This window comes from Cololabis saira, chromosome 8 (assembly GCF_033807715.1).
Source record: "Cololabis saira isolate AMF1-May2022 chromosome 8, fColSai1.1, whole genome shotgun sequence".
Taxonomy (NCBI): Eukaryota; Metazoa; Chordata; class Actinopteri; order Beloniformes; family Belonidae; genus Cololabis; species Cololabis saira.
In genome coordinates this window covers 13238817-13263312 of record NC_084594.1, presented here as the reverse complement: position 1 = coordinate 13263312, position 24496 = coordinate 13238817, and the positions used below count along the sequence as shown (strand labels likewise).

Below are 24496 nucleotides of genomic sequence, written 5' to 3'. Positions count from 1 at the left end.
CACTTTATATATGTTAAAGCAAGAGAAAACGTGTTTTTCATAAAAGGTCCCCTTTAAAAAAATCAGCTAAAAGGATCAGAGCATCTTGTGTCTTTCATGCAACACCAAAAAACTAACAAAAAAAAGAAAAGGAAATGTATTTTCTTTTCTGTAACTGGCACTTTTAAGTCTGTAGTGGATTATGTTGAAATGGTCTCCAAGCATCCTCCACTCATGCTGTGTGTTGGACACAGTCCCTCACAGAGCTCAGAGTTTATCACTAATTCTAAATCTCTTACTGGCAGCTGCTTGTGTTGGATGCTCTCCCTCGCTCCCATGTTGACTCTTTGATTGACATAATCTTATTTACGAGGCTGTTTTTGGTCTGCTTCCTTCATATTCGTCCCATAATTTCAGGGAAGTTCATAATTCTCATGATCTGCTCCTGCAGTTTGGCCCTGGGGCTCAAACTGAGCCAGGAAACAAGGGATTTAATGCAGGTTTGTTTTGTTTTTTGCTGGATGGAATCAGCCTAAGATCTGTTTGCGACAAAAAAACTCAAAGCTATTTATGCACCTGAAAGGCATCTTCTTTAAAAAGTACATGTTTTGATTGGCTCTTTTTACCTTTCTGATGTTTGTTTTACGTTTTCTGTTTTTGTTGCATGTCTGTATGGTTGTAGTTTCTTGACTGCACTGCTGCGGTATTGTTAAGTTCTTACAAAATGAATATCAAAGAAATTAAATAAAACCATCATAGAATATGCTGTTGCTGATGTGTTGCATAGCATAACCTAATGTTTCCAAAAAGCCAACTAGTTTCAAATTGATTACACATGCAAGGGAGAAAATCAGAAGATTAGAAAATGAATCTGACTGTTAGACTTCATACAGGTGTAAAAAGAGAGGGGGAGAATTGTGTGCAGACGCAGTTGAGGCAGTGATCAGGAAGTAAAGAGCAACACAGACCCAGAGCCGCTGAAAATGAGCTCTGGAACTGCTCCAAACCTTCCACCGAGGTTACTGATACAAATCTGACTTTCTGTGACAGCTCACACAGTATGAAAGATACTCCATAACCTCAAACTATGTTCCATCCAGCAAAAAGAAAGTTTTTTTCTTTCTAAATAAACTTTAAGATTTAACTTTACTTCAGAACATGAACCGAATCCCGTTGATCCCGTTCTTTTGATCAGTTAAATTATCCTTTCAGTTTTCAAAGCCTTAATTACGGAGAACTACTCAAACATATAGATCTAAAGTAGACTGAAAAAATCAGGCAAGAGTGTTTGAATGACTAAACAAACTAAACACTGAACCTCCAAGTATAACACCTGACTTTAACCCTTGTGCCTTCTTCGGGTCAAGGGAGGGTGAAGGGAGAAAAGAAGGAATGAAGGAAAGAAGGAAGTAAGGAAGAAAGGAGAAAAGAAGGAAAGAAGGAAGGAAGTATGAAAGGGAGTAAGGAAGGGAGAAGGATGGAAGGAAGGGAGAAAAGAAGGAAAGAAGGAAGGAAGGAAGTAGGAAAGGGAGTAAGGAAGGGAGAAAAGAAGGAAGGAAGGAGAAAAGAAGGAAAGAAGGAAGGAAGGAGAAAAGAAGGAAAGAAGGAAGGAAGTAGGAAAGGGAGTAAGGAAGGGAGAAAAGATGGAAGGAAGGGAGAAAAGAAGGAAAGAAGGAAGGAAGGAGAAATGAAGGAAAGAAGAAAGGAAGGAAGTAGGAAAGGGAGTAAGGAAGGGAGAAAAGATGGAAGGGAGCAAAGAAGGGAGAAAAGGAAAGAAGGGAGAAAGGAAGGAAAGAAGGGAGAAAAGGAAAGAAGGGAGGGAGGAAGGAAGGAATGGAGGAAATAAGGAAAGAAGGAAGGAAAAGGAAAGAAGGTAATAAAGGAACGAATGACGAAAGGGAGGTAGGAAGAAAAAGGAGTAAAGGAGGGTAAAAAAGGAGGAAAAGAGGAAAGGAAGAAGGAAAGAGAGAGCAGGAGGAAAGAAGGTTAGAAGATTTGGGTCATTTTGACCCAAAGACAGCACAAGGGTTAATTAAAGAGTATTTTGTGTATTTTGACATGAGCAATTTCTTCAAAAAATATGAATTGGATTGTTAAAGGTAAGTTAAAAAAAACTGAAACATGTATAGAATATTTTCCCTCCAAAAAAGTCAGCACATAATATTAATGTTGACCAAAACCAGCGAACTTCTGGGACTAAGTGAATGAACTACTTCTTTTTGAATGAAGATAAATTTAGTGAATATTTCTTGACCACTTGAGCGATTAAAGCCTAAAGCAATCCCAGCTGCAGAGAGAAGAGAAAAATTAAAATAAACTGTATTAATTAGAGATTTAACCATGAAAATACGTACCATCTTCTCCTAACCAGAATGAATTATTTCTGTTCCTGAGTTGGCGCTACGCTGTTACTGTAGTCAGAGTGAACTGAGATCGCTCCATAGTAAGATGTGATGTGGATCTTATATTACATCAGAGGTTTTCATTTGCATTTAATCTAACCTACATAAAAGAAGGTCAACATCTGATGCATTAAATGAAGTATGGATCTATAAAAATGTAAAACCCATGTGTGTTTTTTCCTGTCATCGGTTCAAGTTGTGCATCACTGAGTGCTCACACAGCAATAAATTAGAAGCCCGCATTGTGATTTAGGTTCCTGCATTTTACTACATGCACCAGAGTGCAGGAGGCAGCTACGGGTGCAGCGAACTATAGATTTGGTTGCTAATAATGCAAAGTAGCGTTCAGCATTCCCATAAAGTACTCACTAACAAACACATACAGTAAATTGCACTAAGGGAAACCAGACAGGCTCAACAAAAGCCTTATCGAGAAACTGCTAATGGGTCTTCAGCTTAATTTCACACCCAGGACGTTTCCCAAAGTCAGACAGGACATAAAAACCATCACCACGAGAGAATGTGATAATCAATTAAATGGGCATCAACACATTGGCTAGATGTACTGGAGGGGCTATATCACTTAATAACAAGTGTTTGATTTACAGAGGTCTGCTTTCTTAATTCTCTGCACTTTCACAAGGTCTCTCTAAAACAAACTGTGTTAACATTACTTTCAGCTAGCTAAACCACTTGCCCCCGTGGACAAAAGTGTCTCTGTCATACAAGATTTGAAGACCTTTTAGTGTGCGGTTAGCCGTTAAACGACCACGAGGGAGGAGAGAAATAAGGAGACGTTGGTGACCCAAACTCACCCTTCATTAACTGAGCGAGAGAGCAAATAAAAAGGTAAAAAGGAAAAAAGGAGCAGGTCAGCAAGACTCAGTGGACGGGTGGGAGAAATACTAGAAGAGGAAACATTTGGAGTTTTTTTTTGCTTTTTATGTTTGGGTGGATGGGTGGGCGGGGGTGTGTGTTTCTTTTTATGGGATCATGGTGAGTGACAGTTCTGGCCGGATGAAAAATCCCTGAAAGCTTTACATGAGAGCGCCGCTGAAGCGGAGAGTTGAATGAGAGTGAGGAAACTGCATTAGATTAATGAAGAGTGAGCCTGCCAGACAATGGAGTAAATAAACAAGAGACAGACAGAAGGGTAGCAAAAAGTGTAGAACGATATTAAAGAGAGCTAATGCATGATTGGAAGTGTGATGGATATTGGAGAGGAAACAAGTAATGGAGCTAGTGGGAGATAGAGAAAGACAAAGGAGCGTACTCTCCTGCAAATGCAACGTTGCCAGCATGCAAAATCCTGCAGCAGCCTGACGACACAAGAATACACTCAACAGTAGTGTGGACGTGGAATGACTGTGATCACGCCAAGAGCCTGCTCTTACTTTCCCCCATTTATTATGCATGGGTCTGTACCATATTAGGGGCCAGAGCTAACGATTTGTCTGGCTGCAAATTTGGCATCACACTCACAGAATTACTCAGGAGTATAAACTAAAATATAGATTATATTATATATATACACACACACACATTCCTCATTTCAGTGATAAGCTGCTGAGCAAAGGTTGGTGTTTAACTGGCCTGAATGCAGAGCCACGGTCTTTAAAGCACACACTGGCATGAGCAATCCATTAAAGTGCAATATGGCAGTGGTGGCTTAGTGGTTAATGTTTCTTTTCTTCCTAGAAACAGTTTGCTTCTCTTAAACAACTTCCCTCATATTAAAGCAGAGTAAAAAAGTAACTAGCCTTTTTTATTCTTTACTTTAATGTGAGAAACAGTTTTTTCCCCGAGGCAAAACTATGTTTTTCAAATCACTTGAAAGAACGGCATCGATGTTTCAACACGCAACAGCTTGTAATGCCGATGCTGCACTGCTGACCTTATGGGACGACTCGTTTAGACTCTCCGCTGATCTTAAAAAGCCCAGAATTGTACATGCGACAAAGATGTTACTCATCACATAGGCTATCCATGCACCACATAAGATAACATCCTTTTATTATAGGCCACGTGACTTTTACTTGTTGCATTAGAATAAACTCTCCATAACACGAAGGAATAGTGCAGGTATCCGTTAGTTAGAAGGATGTGACGGCGCAGCATTCTGGAAATGAAGGCTACAGTTTTTATAAAACCAATATGTTCTTGACTTTATTTGCCCCATGGTGTCCTTGGTGGGGTTTGTCCCTGATCATCGTCCCAGACACCTTTTACCATCTCCTATATTTCAAGTTGCTTTCAGGACTCTTATTGTTCAAGAAGACTGCAAATACAAGACACAGTTGCTCAGTGTTAGAAATAGAAGTCAGTAGTGCCTTATAACAAACCTATTGTTAATATAGGTAATAAAACGATAAACAGTTATAAAGAAATCTGTTAATTATTTTGGTATAGCCTATTTCAGATTAACATGAAAATAGCACCACAATATACCCCTTTTTGCATTATTGGTATTACTATTTTTATTTTTATTAATATAATGCAATGACAGTTTCTCTTTGTTTTCTTTTTATATATTTCTTTTCTTATTTGTGTATTATCATCCACCGGATGCCATATTGTGTGAATGATATACACTGCACAGGATAGGCTATAATAAGCCCTTGGCTTCAGCCTACTCTTTTTTCGGACATTTCTATTTACCTTTTATTTTATTTGTGAAATGAACATGTAAATGTCTCAATGTATTCTGTCTGAAATAAACCATTCATTCATTCAATATGAATTATATTGCTTATTAGTTTATAATTCACTGATTTGGATTGTACCTAAAGTAATGTTCATAACATATGACAGAACCTGAGGATTTTTCAGTAATTTGAATACATACGTTTAACAACAACTTATACTAAAAGAATAAAATAAGAGCATCTGAATAAGTCTTATTAGTTGGGGTTTGACGTCAAATGCAACACCACTAATGACTGAGAACCAGTTTCTATGACAACCAATCTATGTCATGATGGTACTGAAGGCTAACGTAAGACTTTAAACACATTCTTAGAAGTATATTTGCGCTTTTCCAGGTGTGATCTAATCCTGCGGATCAATTCCCTCTCAAGCAATTAGTAGTAGATGATGCACACGATCGGCACGGATGATGAGTAGATATGAAGTGTCGAGATTTGAAGACAACTCATGATAAGGGAGATAATGACAATAGGGCTGTAGTTATTAAGGCGCTTTGCTGGAGACTACAGTCTTAAGCCTGTGAAAGTGGGAGGATTGAAAAGTGATGATGTTTGAGATCATCTGTACCACTGCATCGCTGCAAAGCCGATTTGTCGGAGCCGAGCTGCTGTGCAGCCGGTGTGCAGCATGACCTCAGGCAAAGCACTTCCAAGAGCTGTCTTGCCGAGCTGAACCTGTGACATCGTGAGTTTTACCCGAAGAATCCAAGATCGCATGAGGTAATCTGCTTGTTTAAAGTCATATTTTGTCCCCATAACTTGTCCTTTCTGCTGTAATACAAAGGATTATTGGCATCGAATAAAATGTGCATTCTGGCTTCTGAAATTAACTTTGTGTTGTTTGTGGTTAAAATCTCTTCTGAGGCCCTCTGAATTGTTTATCCCTGCCCCCAGCAGGTTTACATAAAGCCAGTGCCGAAGCCGGAGCTTGATGGTGGAGCTTTACTTTGAAAATTGACTGGATTCTTTACATCGTTCTTGTTCTCTGCCTTTCTGTTGTGTGGATGATTGGAAGATTGATGGGAAACTAAGACTAAGACTAAGAGCTCTCCCGACGGCTCTGGTTGAACGGCCCCACAAACCATCTCAGATCGCGTTTTCTTTACCGAGATCAAAAGAAAAGCAGAACAGTGATCTCCTCTCCATCCTGTTTATTTATCTTTTATCTCCTGTTGCTGTTTATTTATCTTTACTCCACCAACTCGAAATATTAATCACTTTTCTAAGTGAACGGCGCTAACGCAGGTGCAACAGCAGGTGTATCCGCCCCTTTAATCTGATTGGTTTACCAGTAAGTCATGTTTTATCCACTGCTCTGCGTCCCCCACGTGGGGTGCGCTCTTATGATTGGCTGAAACAAAGGAAGACAACTGATTGGTTGCAGATCCTTCCGTGTTAAAAAAAACGTATTTGTGGATCGAGTCACGTCAGAGGAGTCTCAAAACTCACACACAAATCCAGCGCAGCTCACAGACAAAAAAACGTTTGTAAATCAGGTTATATTTGTGTGTGCATCAAAAACACATTTGTATATCTTGTCCTACGCACGTGTGAATTGTTCTGTGCATGTGTGAAACGGTGTGTGTATTTGCAAATCGGTCTGTGCATTTGTAAAACTTGTCCTGTGCATTTGTCAATTATGAGACTGTTCTAGCTCCATAGAGTTTTAGTTTTGTAACACATGTGTAGCATCTGTTATGAGTCGTTTTTTCCCATTGATCCAACTGTCTAAGAGCTGATACATATTCAAGGGTCCAAGGGTCACTTGTAAGATGGAAACTGTAATGTTTGTTGTTTCTGTACAGATCATAAAGGTTGGCACTGAATAAAAGAGGCTCCCACATTTGTGAGAAATCATATTCTTAGTTATAGCCACTTGATAAATATATCCAAATTTTACTGCATTCGCCTCTACACTTATTTAAGCTTTTTTTCCCCCCCAGATAAAATCTCCAGGGACTGAGATGCTGACTAGCTGGAAAAAGTTCAGTAAAGTTTTTGATCTGCCGGGAGTGACGGGACAGAACAGGGCAGAGGCGCACGGACTGCCTGAGAGGCAACACGGAAACCTCACGGACATGTGTGGCTCAAAGGGAGTGAGTATTAGAGCGAAAGTGCTGCTGGGCTGGATAACTCCAGTGTGGTCAGCTGTGATGTTCATGGATTTCTAGAGTTGAAAGACCCCAAAAAGCCCCAAATAATCTAAGGAGACATCAAAGGAAGATGCATGACTGATGCCACACACACACACTTATATTTCTTATGACCCCGGTCTGGTGTGATACTGTATGTACCGATAAGATGTAGGATGAACTTTAATGCGACTCCCTTTTCAAAAGACATATTATGAGTAATTTCGTAAATACTAACCTGAAAATTCTACACATTTTACAGATCAAAGCTATTTACAAGTGTTCAAGACTATAACAGAATAGGTGAGAAAAGTTGCCGAGGGCCTGATGTGACATAAAAGGCTTGGAGTAATGCTAGTTTACGCACCGTCAGTCAGGACCAAAGGCTCCAAGTTTGAGGGGTTTGTAGCTGTGGACCACTGTCCATTTTGAGTGTGTTACACATCACGACTCCATACAATTGTGACTATCTTTCCGAGTGTGTTACAGGACGCACTTTAGTACGACGGAGTATTAGGGCCAAACAAAAAAAACAAAAAAAGGAAATTACGAGAATAAAGTCATAATGTAATGAGAATAAAGTCGTAAAATTACGAGAATAAAGTCGTAATATTACGAGAATAAAGTTGTAATATATTATAAATATATAAATATAACTTCACAAGATGCTCAATATTCTTCATTTTAACACAGGGAGAAGACTGCTCTTCCTGTTAGAGTTCTCATAAATTACCACTTTATTTTCATAATATTATGACTTTATTCTCATAAATTACCACTTTATTCATTACGACTTTATTCTCGTAATGTCACAACTTTATTCTCGGAATTTTACGACTTTATTCTCGTAATATTACGACTTTATTCTCATAATATTACGACTTTATTCTATTACGACTTTATTCTCACAACATTACGACTTTATTCTCGTAATGTTACAACTTTATTCTCGTAATGTTACGACTTTATTCTCGTAATTTTACGACTTTATTCTCGTAATTTTACGACTTTATTCTATTACGACTTTATTCTCACAACATTACGACTTTATTCTCGTAATTTTACGACTTTATTCTCATTATATTATGACTTTATTCTCGTAATTTCCAATTTTTTTTGTCTTAGTTTGGCCCTAATACTCCGTCGTACTTTAGCTCAAAATCTTACAATAGTCAAATTATCTTTCAATCTTTTCAAGCAGAACCAGCTGATTTGTATGTTTGAGTAGTTCACATCTCTTCCAAAGCCATACCCGTTGCTCCTGACAGGAGACAAAGGTCTGGAACCCCGGCGCCACTCCAAAGCCCAGCTGGTCTATGAACGGCGGCTCGTCCTGGGTGTGGATCTGAACTTTGATCCCCGCTTCAAATGATGTCTCGTCTGTTGAAAAGAAGAGGAAGAGAACGGTCACGACACGACGGCTGCTGATTCGTATGCACACACAGACCATCATAATTGAAACAAAAGCATATCTGGAGGAGATACTGGTGGGATTATTTCTGACTGTGAATGAAAATGAAAACACAACATAGAAAAAATGCTGGAACCTAAAATGTGTAGATTTATTTGAGTGTGAGAGTCATTCTGTACTGAACTGAGCGTGTCTCTTGTTAGTAGAGATTTTTACATTATACACATAGGCCAAAGACTATTTATTATTTTTCTACGGTATCATGTAGATTATTCATGCACTATGCACTTTGTCTTTTGTCTCTCTATCTTTTTTAATTGCAATGATGAGCCTGCACAACCAAGATTTTTACCCATGTTACTTAGTAATATGATGTGACAATAAAGAATGATTGATTATTCTGAGACGTGACTGCTTTTTCATTCAAATTCAAATCATATAACATTACCATGATTTTTCAATAACAAAGACTTTGGGTTCTCTCTGAGTTAATAAAAGCTGCAATGAGGAGTGAAAGGATAAATAAAATGGACTTCTAACATATTTCAATTGGTGACAACACTGCCCCACAGAAGGCTTAGTTTTGCACAAGGAAAACAGCAGTGAACCTATAAATTAATACATAAATGATGATGTGGATAAAGGAGAAATCAATACAGCTGGCAGCTCCTGCCTCACACCGCTCAGCCCTGTACATTTTAAAGGTAATAGATGAGCCTCTTTAATTCTGAGAAGAGAGAAACATCACAATGCCGCACTCATACTTGTCCATTTTTAGGTCACGTTGGCTCTGACCTCAAAATGCTTTTTGCTGTGATGTCAGGGTGGATTCTGAAGATTTAACTCTTTTGGGCACTGGCTTGGGGATAAAAGAAACTGTCTGATTCCTTCTGCCCTCTTCTTCTTGCTTGTCACTTGGAATTATCTTCCAAGAGCAATGCTTTCTCACTATTTTCAATTAACACCCGAGAGATGTGGCTGGAATTCAACGAGAAAACCTCAACAAAGTGCTGCACAAGAGCCTCTGAGATCGACCCATGGGGCGCCCTGATCCACCGACGGTTGCTTCTCAAACTGCCTTTAGATGCTACATCCAATCAGAGCAATGGAGAGTGTGTTGTGTAGAAGAGTTAACTAGACTTTTGCCATAGCCTGTCAGCAAAACAGCAAATACATCTACTACTAAAGGATTTGTGTTGTCTTCTATTCCATTTTTGAAAAAAATGTTCAAATCGTTTACTGTCAAAGCCAAAGAAGATTCAAAAGGTTGCTATTTCTCAGTTGCAACCTTTTTTTGTATCTCAACAAACTTTATCAAATATTAAACGATTATATACAGAACCTCTTTATGCCAGGGGTACAATAGAACATACAAAAATAAAAATGTACATACATACATACGTACGTACGTACGTACCAGGCTCTGCGTCACCTGTCATCATGACAAGTAAAAAAATAAATAATTATAACATCATATTTATATTAATATTTGTCCACTGATCTTTATGTATGTAATTTTGAACATTTTTTATAGTCAAAATCGCATTTGCCTATTTCGTGTTCAAATACGGGGCTGAAACGTGAGGTGCGGCAGCAACGAGCCGAGCCTCTGATTGCGCAATCCATCACAAACTGTATTGATACGTGCGATTGGCGTGTGCTGGTTGCCGTATCTCTGCATGTCGCCAATATAATGTTTGCAGATACGTTTATTTGACCTGATTTTACACAGTCTTGCTAATGTCTTTAACCATTAAAGTTTAATGTTTGTTAGTGACACATTTAGTTTTGCTGATGGGAAATAAAACCGCAGTGAAAAAGGCACAGGGTGAGGCAGATAGTACTCTGTCGCACTGAAGGGGGCGTACGTGAGCCAACGGGTACAAACACTTTTAATTTCAATCATATAAAAAAGAGATTCGACTAAGAAAAATACAATAGAATATTTAAAAGCTACATTTTGGCCTCAAATAAAATATTCTTTGTTTTTCTTTTCCTGCTTTTTGTTGAGCAATCTGTATTTAATTGATTATTATGATTCTGATTTTGATTAAAAAGTATCAGAATTAAACGTTTTAAAAACAACTGAATATTTCACTAAAGGGTCAAAATTTAAATCTGTGGTTTTGTACACCAGTCTATACTCTCATTTATGTTGTATGAATTATAGAATTGCCACGGCCAACACATGGAGGGTGTAGAGCAGCAAATACACGTTTTCTCTTACCTTTACGTACCTGTAGTATGTACCGTGTGTGCGCGCGTGCGTGTGTGCCCAAGTGTTTTTTTGTGAAGAATGCTGATGAGATAAGAAATAACCAGTAGCCAATTGAATAACTTCCCTTTTTGGTAGTCACTGGTACGTACGTACATACGTACATACGTACATACATACATACCAATAAAGAAACAATAATCAAGGTACCGGTTAACAAAAAGACAAGAAAAATTAAGCAAGATACCTATGACCATATATACTTACAATAAAACATTCTCTTTTGGGAGAGATTCAAATTTCATTTGTCCAAAATAAAGTTTGTTTGTATTGCCTTTTATTCTCAAGGTCTTTGATTGTGCTGATGCATTGATCGAGTTCTTGGCAGAAGTGACTCATGTTCGATTTGGAGTCTGTCCATCGTTTCTTGTGGATATGAAATTTTAGGAGTATTATCTGGATAAAGTAGATGAAGTCTTTCTCCATATCTTCACCATCAAGGCAAAATATCACATCTTTCCTCTAAATTGAATTACATGCTCAATTTTTTGGCTAATAAATTCCTGTACATCAGTCCGAAACATCCGAGTATACTCACACTGAAAAAAATAAATGAGAAATTGCTTCAATGTATCGCTCACAGAAAGTACATGAATAATCTATATCCAGGTTAAATCTTTGCCATGTCTTCTTAACAGGGTACACATTGTGTAACATTTTGGAAGTAATTTGTTGCTTAAACAAAACTTCGCTCAGTTTAACCAAGACTGCTTCCAGTTCATGTCTCCAAATACAGAGGACAAGAAAAACCTTCCAGAAATGTAGAAATGTTCTGCTCAGTTTATTGGAACATTTCTTTCTGGTGACATCCACTTCACGGAGCAGCATGCCACTGTTCAGAATATCAGCAGTTGTTCCTTGGAGAAGTAGCAGGGCACCACTCGGTAAGCCATCAAACATCACTGAAATTCCTTTGGAGTTAAACTTGGACGTGAGTTCTGTATGTCATGTTGTTTGACAAGTATAACACCATTTTCAACCCAGTTCTTAAAATAAAGTGACTTATTCTTATAAAGAATGCTCTCATTGTTCCACATACGAAGTTGTGTTTGTGAGCGAGTTTACAAGCCAGGACAGCTTGTTGATGGAAACTGGACAATTTCATGGGTAGTTTTACAATGTTATAGTCACATTACAATAAGAATTTAGTTCCACCTATCAAAATAAAAATATGTGTGGGAAAGGCATCCCAAAGAGTATCTTTTCCGTTTATTAGGTTAGTTGACCATTACCCTTTAAAGGAGTAATTTAACATTTCAAAACTTTTTACACATTTTTTTTGGCACCTTAAATGATGAAGGATGCATAAACAGACCTGGAGATTCCCTCTGCCTCTGTCTGTAAGGTCATTAAAGGACAGATCTCTTATCAGACACATATTAAAGGAGCCGTCTGTAAGAAATGGCCAAAACTGGTACTGCAGTCACTTTCAAAATATTGTTGAGCGGCGTGTACCCTCCCCCTCCTCCCCCCGACCAGAGGTTGCCAGGTAGGCTGCAGAATGCAGCAGGAACGTAGGCTGCCATGGCTGCCATAATTAGAGCCGAGCTGGCAACCCGGATGCCGAAACAATACTGACTTGGTGATTGGGAGATAGGTGGAGGGTGGAGCTTCAGAAACAATACTGACTTGGTGATTGGGAGATAGGTGGAGGGTGGAGCTTCAGAAACAATACTGACTTGGTGATTGGGAGATAGGTGGAGGGTGGAGCTTCAGAAACAATACTGACTTGGTGATTGGGAGATAGGTGGAGGGTGGAGCTTCAGAAACAATACTGACTTCGTGATTGGGAGATAGGTGGAGGGTGGAGCTTCAGAAACAATACTGACTTGGTGATTGGGAGATAGGTGGAGGGTGGAGCTTCAGGCCAAAACAAAAAATGACAACATAAACATCAGTTGAGGGCTGCAACTCCTCTTTTTAAACGGGAATATCCTGGCTTGAGTGCTGTTGTCAGTGACATAAGTATTTGAAATGAACATGATTTTTAAATGTCTGTTGACATATCGGGGTCATTTTATGATTCGTTTTATTATTGCTCTTACATACAGCTCCTTTAAATTACATTATTTTATATGTGGCTGTTGTGAGACATATTAAATAAAGACATTTAATATGTAGCTGATGAGAGACATATTACATTTCTTTATTTTTTTCAACGATAGGGCCAAAATTAGATAAGCTGCGTTTTTCTTAATAATGACTCCTAAATATGTAACTGTTTCTTTATTCGGTATACCATTAATTTGTGTCAGACTGGAATAAAACAGATTTATTCAGATTAATTTTTAAACCGTGACACTGATGAAAAATCTTGGATACAAGCAACAGCCTGAGTCACCTCAGGCTGTTGTGTACTGCACACGTGTATTAGATACAAAGATTGCTGTGCCATCAGCCAGTTGCGACAACTTTAATTCTTTCTTCAATACTAAAATATCCTGAAAAGGTTCATTTTTAATGATTTTTGTGACAAGGAGAAAAAGGAATAGACTGAAAGGACTTTGTTGCACGAGCCAGTTTAACACAGCTATTTAGCCCTGATAAAGTCATCTAGTATATATTCATTATAATCAATCATTGCAATACCAATTGAATATTATTACATATGTTTCTTTCTGCCATAAACCCAGATTGCTCCTCAATAATAATATTTAGACTCAATTTCAGAGACTAATCGGTCTCCAATACTTTTTGGGTTTTGGGAATTAATGTAATTAAATCCTGATGGAGAGTAGGAGGGAGTAGGTTTGTTCTGCAAAATATTTATAGAATTCATCAGTTTAGCCATAATTCCCAGGGTCCTCAGCTGCAACCATACATTCTGTTTATATTCAGATTATGTTGCTGCTGTTGTCATTGTGTTAAGCCCATCAAGAGACTCTCTCTACAAGGATGGAGTGATTTGATTGGCTCCCCAAAACTGTTGAGCACAGTGACTGAGCTCCAACTATGGACTGTGTCACAACATGGAAACCAGGCCAAGACAAATAACCGAGAGGGCAAGTGCCGATCAAAATGAGAGGTTTATTTTAGTAACTTTAAATAATGAAAATAAGCAGACAAAGATTGAAATGGTGCTGGCAGGTAAAAGCACACAGACACTGCCAGAGGAAGTCTCTTGGCTCCTAACGAATGCCAAGTGCGTCCTATCTGCAGCAATCAAGGGACACATGCATTACAGCAGTAGCCCTGGCATCGACCATGCAGGGCCGCAACAACTGTATGAAACAATGGACATTAGGTCAGGTGTCTTTTTGGACTTTCTTCATATGGGGCGCAACTATGTTACTCAGCAAGCTGACAGGAACACGCTCACCGTATGTCAATAAAAACTAGTTTTGGCTATGAGCTCCTTCCTTCCGTCTGAACTGCTGGCAGACAGCAGAACCGTCTAATATATTGACTCGACAGCGACATAAAAAGATTACTGTTGCGTTGGGCCAACGCTGGGTTATTAAAAACAACTGCCTGCTTTGCTGAGCGCAGGAGCACAATGATTACTGATGAGGAAGTGATAGTGGCTGGTGGCTAGTGAAAGACGCCTGGTGCTTCCACCACCACGTGGCGGGAAATCAGTAGCCAGACTCTTCTCCTTCATTGTTCCCTAATGGTGGAACAACCTACCTAACTCTGTCCGATCTGCAGGGTCTGTACCTACTTTTAAGAGCAAGCTAAAGACTCAGCTCTTCAAGGAGCACTTCGGCATCTAGTAAGATGCATGCACTTACGTCAAGATGGTGTCTTCTTAGACGTAGCTTTCTTATTTATTTATATAAAAAAAAAAAGATATTCTAGCACTTGCGTGACAGCACCTGTGTCCAACTGGACTCTCAGCAGTCTGACCAGCACTTATCCAGCTGGACCCTCCTATATGATCTTTGTGCTTGTGTTGTTCTCTATGGAGCTAGAACAGTCTCATAATTCGCAAATGCACACACCGTTTTACAAATGCACAGGACAAGTTTCACAAATGCACAGAACAATTCACACGTGCGTAGGACAAGATATACAAATGTATTTTTGATGCACACACAAATATAACCTGATTTACAAACGTTTTTTGTCTGTGAGCTGCGCTGGATTTGCGTGTGACTTTTGAGACTCTCCTGACGTGACTCGATCCACAAATACGTTTTTTTTAACACGGAAGGATCTGCAACCAATCAGATGTCTTCCTTTGTTTCAGCCAATCATAAGAGCGCACCCCACGTGGGGGACACAGAGCAGTGGATAAAACACGACTTACTCGTAAACCAATCAGATTAAAGGGGCGGATACACCTGCTGTTTGAACTGCGTTAGCGCCGTTCGCTTAGAAAAGTGATTCATATTTCGAGTTGGTGGAATAAAGATAAATAAACAGCAACAGGAGATTAAAAGATAAATAAACAGGATGGAGAGGAGATCACTGTTCTGCTTTGTTCTGCTGTGTGTGCATTTGCGAATTATGAGACTGTTCTAGCTCCATAGTTCTCTCATATGTAAGTCGCTTTGGATAAAAGCGTCTGCTAAATGACAGTAGTAGTAGTAGTAGTAGTAACCATTGGCTGAGCTGACTTTCAATCAAGAAGAAATACATGTAATGCTTTATATAAACTCTCCTGAGGTGTACAAAAAAAAATCACCAGCCTTAGAGGTGTCATGGATGTGAAACCAAACACCTGAGACCGAAACGATTTTTTTACCCAAGCTGTAAAAATGTTTATTTCTGCTCTAAATTTGGACATTTTAACATGGAGGTCAGTGGAGATTGACTCGCTTTTGGAGCCAGCCTGCAACGAATCTTAGTTCTGCATGAGCCTCAACCAGGGAGTCACATGATTGGAGGATGGTAGCGAGATGTACCTGCAAAGCAAATTTAAATTTGCTAACTATTTTCTGCACATGCAAAGAAAAACAGTGGGGGCTACAGAGAAGCACATGTACAGGAACATATGAAGAAAACCTATTACAAAAGTACACCCAATTACACTGAACATTTCTCATCAGGGAAACCAATTTAAGCATGGATGGTTGATGATACAAAAGATGAGAAAAAAGAAGTGAATTATAAGTCGGAAAAATGTCACATCCCCTAACAATACCTTTTTAAAATGATAAAAAATGTGCAATTACTGAACTCTGACAGTTTATTCTAACATTTAATCTGTTTACCAAAACACATCCAAGTTTGTTGATGTATAACAAATATAGGGTAGAACTTTACGCCCAGAAAAATGACTGCGGCATAATATAACTATACATTATGTCCTAAAAAATAAGTCAAAATTATGAGGAAGCCCACTGATCAAAAGAGCTCCTTTCTTCCCAGGCGACGCTTTAACTGGTTTTCAGTGTGACTGTTTTGAGCTGCTGTTTGCTTTCTGCTTTTAGTTTTGTCTTCAGGAATTAAAATGCAGCTCAGTCCCGTCGAGATCAGCCAATTGACTCGCTCATACCAAAGTGGTACACTCCTTTACTTTCAAAAAATTCTTAGCTGCTTTCAAAATATTCCCGTATGAAGTGCTGATGGATTAGCTTTTTACACCGGGCTGAATAAGATCAGACGGCATGTCAATACAAATTTCTGCAGTTCACCGATGGTGATATACTATACTATACTATACTATACTATACTATACTATACTATACTATACTATACTATACTATACTATACTATACTATACTATACTATGCTTTACTATATATTAAAAACTTTCTCCATACCTTTTTTTTCTTAATTCATTATAACATAAGTTGAAGTTTTGTGCAGAATTGACCTTACTTTGGAACATTTTAAGTCTTGAAGCTTGAAAGTGATTGTCACATTGTGGTAAACATCCAGTATTTTCACCTGTGAAATATCTGTTCCCTAACGCTGACGTGCATAATAATGTGTCTTTTTAATCCCCACCTCACCAGTGTGTTTTGGTTTTCTTAATCCTTGTGTTTCTGTTATCTTACTGTTGGATTACTTCATGTTTTGCTGCCTCAGGATGGTCTGCTCTCTTATCCTGAACCTCCCTTCAGTGGACTCACAGGGTTCAACTTCAGACCTTTTCCTTTCTGATTTGATGAAAAAAAAACTAAAAACTAACTCAATAGCCTCTATTGTTCAATAACACTTAAACTTGTGAAAAATAAGGTATACTGATGTCCTGCTCCGTGGTAACCAGGGTGTTAGCTGACACCTATTGGGATAACAAATTTCAACCCCTCATAAAACTGAAATGTACTTTCATAAGATAAAGTCAAAAATGTCATGTTAAAAATGACCATAACCAAATCTCCCTGTCTTAAATAATGAAAAAGTATATACAAAGTTCAAAAGTAAGGGGACAAAGTATTTGGACATCAAATTTAGCTTCAATGCCTTTGGCAAGGATAACTGCTTTACAATGTCTGCATGAGCTGCAGCTCACAGACAACAAAACATTCAGTGTTTACATCATTTTAGCCTATTAGACCTGATCTAAGAGATTTGGAACAGAGATCTCAAGAGTAATAATAACATTTATGTTCTTCTAAGATTCTTTACGATTATGGAAGATTATTTAAACAAAGCTGGACCTGCTGACAGGTCCACTTTTTCTACCTGAACCATTGTTTTCCAGCTCGTCAGACTTCATGATGCCATCATTGCGATTTCTCTGTTGTCTCTGGGAGAAAAAAAAAACCCTTTACCTCCGCAGTTTACTGCTCCCTTAGTGAACATGTTTGGCTTTCTCCACACAAACTTATCATCGAGGCTCATAGGCTGAATTTGGACTTGTATGTTGTCTTTTTCATGTTCTCATAAAAACTTAATTCTGGCCATTCTGTTCTTTTTGGCCTACACTCACCAGCCACTTTATCAGGTACACCTTTTATGCATTCAAAAAATGGCGAATACATGTATTTATATGTATGCAGAGTCTGATGCTGTCCTGTAATACTGTTTTTGTTCCACTTTTTAATGTATTTTAGATGTTATGCGATTAAAATTACCTACGTTTCAATGGCATAGATACAGAAACAGCTAAATGCAAACTCTCATCTTACAAGCAAACTAACGTACAACATTGGAAAACATACCAAACATAAATTGAGAATCTTTTTTTTCCCCCTTTGCTTATCTGTTGTACATACTTGTTTCGATGACACTCAGTTTTGGTCTCGTATTTGTAACAGATGTGATCCATTTACGTTTAACAAATTGGAATCAGCCCTTTGGCCAATTTCAGCAGAATATACTGATTTAAAGTCGTGATAGCAGTCCAGTCTTATCAGGAAATGTGTGACAGATTTATATACACTTCTCCAAATGCAATAGTATCACAGTTCTTGGATAGAAATCGTGAGATGGCAACATATCCAACAGTATCAACATATCAGATATTTCCCCATTGTGGGACTAATAAAGGAAATAAAGGAAATCTAATATCCGTAGCTGGGTTTTGAGTGGGGGAGTGTCTACAGGACACAATGGAAACCCCAACAAATTAAAAGGAAAACCTGTTACCCCTAACCATGCAGAATTATTTTTCTTTTCTTTTTGCAAGGGACTGGCAATCTGACTGGGGTGGACATTGGCTTTTTCCCAAAGAGAGCTGGGATAGGCTCCAGCAGACTCTCATGAAACCCAAACAAGAAGAAGAAGAAAGTAAAGATGATGAATAGGTGGATGGATATACTTTGTAATGTCTAAACATAACAGTGTATATTCAATCTAACCTTAACCGTGGATCTCAAAATCCATTTCTCCCCACTTGTGAGTGAAAATGAAGTAGAAATTGAGAAAGTCTGAGTCAGAGCAGACTCGAATGGAATGATGTCAGAACTGTGTCTTGCATGAAAGTCAGACGACTAACACTTCCTACCAAGTCATCTTTATTCCTTATAAATGTTTGTGGTAAAGCCATCCTGTTGGAACATATAAATCATCACACGGGGAGAAGATGAATGTGAAATTATTGAGTGATGTTCAAAGTCTGCGTGATGATGAATGAATACATAGTGAGATCTACTGTAACCTGTGTTTCAGTATTTTAATAAAAAGGAGAAAAAAGTTAGTAAACTATATGTTTGAGCCTTTACTAGGAAAAAAAAAATGCAATTGTTATATTGCTATAGACCAACGTAGATATTAGCAGTTCAGGTGTGAGATGGTGTTGGGGCTTGATGGGGTAGAGCTAATATCAGTTTATCCACCATTTTAAAGTATCATTTTACAGCATGACTTTCATGAAAGTGTCTGACAGTTTCATTGTGGGAATACTATTTGAGGCCGCTGTATGCAGTATATAAATAATACATGCTTTCAATATTCATTTATAATACAGTAATGGGATGTTTTCCTCTGGCAGCCTGACTGAGGGTCTCGCCGGTGTTAGGATTTCTTTGCATAAGCAGTTTGACAATAAATCACTCTAAAGTTGCCTCTCTTTTCTTAGAAAAACAAAATAAAGCACGGAAGAAAGGTTGTGGGTTCGGTCTCGGTTCCTCTCCTCCATAGTCTAGATAAAGCAAGACACAATCGTTGAAGAGGAACCGAGATTGAACCGCCAACCTTTTTTTTTCATATGTTATTTTGACAACTACAAGGTATTATGTAAAAGAAGTGTAAGATACTAGTGAAAAACAAAACAAAACAAAAAAAAAACTGTATAAACAGCCCAAAATTTCCACCCTCTTGTCAAAATATGATAATTTTAGCTCTAAAAAGAGTAAAGTGGTCAAGCTAAATGTCAATATTGGGCTCAGAATCTAATAAACAAGTTTGCTCTTACATCCCGCCTGTGCCGTTTCATGTACTCTCTGAGTGAGTGAAGGAGAAGCAAACATTGTGAATGATTAATTCACTAAGTAGAAAATCACTTTATAAGTACAGCACATTTAGTGAAGCCCAATTCATTACCGCGACAGAATTTTTATATCCACTGACGAGCATATTTAGAAAAATTAGCAGTGCTTGACCCGTCCTGTGCTTGAAAATCGAATTAGCAACTTTTAGCTTTAGGTCCGTCCAACACAAACAATCTCTAGTACACTACAGTATTTAGAAAATGACCTGTAGCTAATGTACTTGGAGTCACATTAGCAGCCTTCCTGTTTCACTGTGTGACAACCCCAGCTGGTGCTGAGAAGCAACGTGCCACTGTTTGCAGAGAAGTTAACAAACTGCTGCTGAGAGCAGCTCCAATCCCCGCTTCCATCCGGGTTGCCGGTCTTCATTCGCCGTCGCAGCAGCTGACTGATAAACTGTGATGTTTCTAAAAGGCAGAGTTTAATGAGCTTGTCTGCAGGTTCTTGGTTTATTCATGTTTGAGACGACTGTACGTGCTTTTATAGTGGTTTGGCTTCATCCACTAAAGTTTTTCTGGGGACACAAACAAAAAAGTGTTTGCTCTGGTTATAAGAATGCTGCATTCTTTTGAAACATATGTGTGTTAAGATAAAACCCACTGAGTACAGGCACACAGTGGTGGACAGTAACGGAGTAAATTTACTTGAGTACTGTACTTAAGTACATATCCAGAGGATTTGTACTTTACTTGAGTATTAGATTTCTTTGGTACTTATTACTTTTACTTGAATACATTTCCAAGACAAATATTTTTACTTTTACTCGAGTAAATTTCTAGGAAGGCTGAAAAGTACTTGTTACTTTCAGGTCTGCTCTTTTTTCTTCTTCCCTAAAATCCTATTGGACACAAGCTGTTTTTGTCAAAGGAGGAGACCTATCACAGTGCACGCTCTCCACTGGGATGTACGTAAAGCGGAAATACGTCAAGCCTCCTCAAAACGATACCGCCAAAGTAGCCTGCGTTTGTCAAGACAGAGCCGCAACAAGTGAAGACATAGCCGCAAACAATGGCTACGCCTGCGTCAGGAGAAGAAAGACAATCCGCTGAGTCGTCTGGGTCTGATAATGAGCCAGACTCGGAGCAGGGACTTTCACAAAATCCTTGGCCGTATCTTAACTCAATGTTTGAGTTCGACCGAGTAAAAAACGAGGGCACAGACAAACCACAGACATTTATTTTCAAATGTTTATTGTGTCTGCCGAAGCAGAACTACCTCTCTGCTTTCAACAACTCAACATCGAATTCTCAGAAACAAGAGTTAAAAGATCCTTAAATTAATTTAGAAAAAATATAGTAATTTACTGATGTGGAAAATAAGAAATTTACTCTTACTCTTACTTTTACTTACCGGTAAAGTAAATTTAAAAGCATTTACTTTTGGATACTTAATTACCTTTAAAAGCAAGTACTTTTTTACTCTTACTCGAGTAATATTTTGACTGAGGTACTTTTACTTGTAACGGACTAAATTTTGACCAGTAGTATTTGTACTCTTACTCAAGTACTGGGGTCGAGTACTCTGTCCACCTCTGCAGGCACATGTATGTCAGGGTTTGACATTCCCCCCAGTTTGTTTCTGTTTTGCCCCACCTGTGTCCCATCTGCCCTGATTGTCTGCACCTGTGTCTCGTTATCCCCTGTGTATATCTGGTCTTGTCATTCCCTTGCTCCTTGTGGTTCCGTACTGTGGTTTCCTCCATGTGTCCTGTTTTTGCTCCAGTTTTTGATCCCTGTTTTCGTGTCTTTTTGATCCTGCCAAGCAGTGCTTTGGTTTTTTGTTTTTTGTAAATAAACCCTTTTTTGTTGTGAACTCCTGCCTCTCTCTCCTGCATCTGGGTCCTCACCACACCAGCCCTGACAATGTATTGTTACACCTCAACCTCCCTCTGTTAGTCCGAAGCTTGTATATGAAGACTCGTCCAAGTGTGGATTATGTTTTTAAATAAAAATGCAAAAATATTGCTCATTTAGAGCTCATTTAGAAAAACAAAAAGCAAACTTTCAGCTTTTTTTTAAATCTGTCTTACTTGTTGTGCACCATACTGCAAAGCACTGGAAGCGCTGGTGAAAGCTATGGAAATGTCAACATCCCTGCTTCACTGGCCTCCAAGATAAAATTAAAAAAAAACAAATAAAAAAAACAACAACAAAGACATCAGGAGAACTATATCCTGCTTGAGTGCCGGAGAAATTGGCTTTCGTCAGGGGTCAGATAAGTGGTGCACTTTTCTCAAGTGAAAAAATGCAAATCAACTTTTATGACTTCTCTCTCCGCGGTAGTTCACCTTTTTCTCTCGGTGAAAGATGTTCCCGTCTTTTTTTTTGTCTTTTTTGCATTTAGTCCCCGGGTGCTTTTGCCATTTTCCTGTTTCTTTCTTGAATTGTTGCCTGACCGGACATTGTTTGCCTGATCTTCAGAACGACTCCCTGCTTACCAAACCTGTAAAAGCAAGGACTGTTTTTTGACCTTGATTCTGCCTCTAAATTGTGCTGCAGAGCATTGTTGCCAGTTTTCTCTCTAACTGTTTCATTGGCTGACCACGTTTAGCATTCCGGAGGCGTTTCGAGGAATACATGCACCGGCTACTTTATTGGCCGGAGCGTGTACACATGTACATGCACACCAGAGGCAGCTGTTTGGTTGAAGCTGAGGAATAAAATTGTGAGCCAGAAAAAGCCAGAGGTGTCCTGTTTTATTCTCACTCATAATGAAACTTCAAAAAATACCCTTTACATGAAGGTTTCATGTGAATTCTGTGGAAGCCATTTAACTGAATTTAAAATGAAAGCGAATAACTTTACTTACTCCTGTGATTAAGTATGCTTCCCTCTAATCCATTGTTTTTCAAAAGGAAAATATCATCATCTTTCCCTCGCTTCATTTGTTTGGCATCTTTAGTTACCTTTTAAAATGGGATTAAATGCTTATGTGAAATGCCGGCATACAGAGCTGATGAAATACTGCAACATTTGTTAAAACTTACATGACACAGAAGTGGAGCTGGCCCTCCGCCCAAGTCATTTTACACACAGATATAGTCTTTTTTAGTTCCAGAAGTGTGTACATTTTGCCACATTTGCACTCCTGGCATTTGTTTGGACCAGGGGTCGGCAACCCAAAATGTTGAAAGAGCCATATTGGACCAAAAACACAAAAAACAAATATGTCTGGAGCCGCAAAAAATGAAAAGTCTTGTATCAGCCTTAGAATGAAGACAACACATGCTGCATGTATTTATATTAGTTATAACTGGAGGAAGATTTTTTTTTCATTATGCACTTCGAGAAAAAAGTTGAAATGTCGAGAAAAAAATCGAAATGTCGAGAAAAAAGTCGAAATTTCGAGGAAAAAAAAGTCGAAATGTCGAGAAAAAAGTGGAAATTAAGGGAAAAAAAGTGGAAATGTCGAGGAAATAGTAGAAATTTCGTGAAAAAAGTTGAAATGTCGAGAAAAAAGTGGAAATGTCGAGGAAATAGTCAAAATTTTATGAAAAAAGTCGAAATGTCGAGAAAAAAGTCGAAATTTTGAGATTAAAAAGGAAAAGAAAAGGGAAGGAAAAAAAGAGAAAAAAGAAGAAAAAAGAAAAAAAGGAAAGAAAAAAGAAGAAAAAGAGAAAAAAAGAGAAAAAAAGTTTAAAAAAGGCGGCTCCAGGAGCCACTAGGGCGGCGCTAAAGAGCCGCATGCGGCTCTAGAGCCGCGGGTTGCCGACCCCTGGTTTGGACAAATCAAACACTGTGGAGAAGACCCTTTGAGTTCAAAAATCAACCTCTGATTATTATTATTAATTAACCACCTGAGAAAATATTTGGAAAATAATTACACTAATCTTAAGTCGCAGCCTGACAAGATATGATTAAGCTCACATTTCGTCCAATACAACAATTAAATCATATTTGATTTGGTTAGTATAACTGTATTCACCTTGTAGTGACAGAAATGTAACAGTGAAAGATTCACAGATGAAGGAGTTCATTGTAGAAGTTGTAAAGTCTTGTTTTACTGCTTCTGCTTGCTGCTTATTTGTAATAAATTAGATTTAGATTTGAATTTAACTGGATTGTATTTCATTAAACTGAATTTGTAAACCTCCTGTTTAAAGTCCGTTAAAGTTGACATCAGATGAATGTACAAATAAACTAAATAAAGTAGAATTAAACTGACTAAAGTCATCATAAAGTCCATGCACAGTCTCAGTCTCAGACCTGTAGCAAGAATCTTTATATCAATGTGAACCATAAAGTATGTTATTGAAGTGTAATATCTATATTGCAGTTGGTACATCCTTAACCTTTCAGCCCTTGTCTTGTGAATCCTTAAGTTGATAGTTTTATTTGACGATCATTTCATATTAACATCGAAATCACGGTGACATGGAGACGACGTGACTTATTGAAATACGACGTTCAGTGTTCCTATGTTTCTATTACCGTAATGAACTCCTTCTTTACATTCATCCCATAAAATATTGATATGAACCATAAAATATTGACATGTACAAGAAGAAGCACATACTGCTACATTAAGATCAAAGTTTAAGGGCCCGCCGAAGCCACACCAGCGGACTGCTGATGAGGCCGTGAGCACGAGAGAATGTCCACCCCATTGATTTTGTATTTGGAAAACGGTCCTGGTCGTTTTTGATTCATATCGCCTCGAGGCCTAACTGACAAGTGATACAGTTAAATTTCAGTGGGATGAAATGTTCCTGATCAATATCCATCTGTCTTTATGCAGATTAGTCGTTAATATCTCGGGGGATGCGGG

The 24496-nt window shown here is 38.4% G+C and overlaps 1 protein-coding gene across 3 annotated transcripts in view; it reads right to left on the bottom strand.

Annotated features, from left to right (window-relative positions):
• asic1b (acid-sensing (proton-gated) ion channel 1b) overlaps positions 1-24496 on the bottom strand; it is a 263134-nt gene that overhangs the window by 15846 nt on the left and 222792 nt on the right. For all 3 annotated transcript variants that reach the window (XM_061726797.1, XM_061726795.1, XM_061726796.1), the window contains one exon: positions 8471-8598. In XM_061726797.1, the coding sequence (XP_061582781.1) occupies positions 8471-8598 (128 nt within the window). The remainder of the gene's footprint in view (positions 1-8470; positions 8599-24496) is intronic.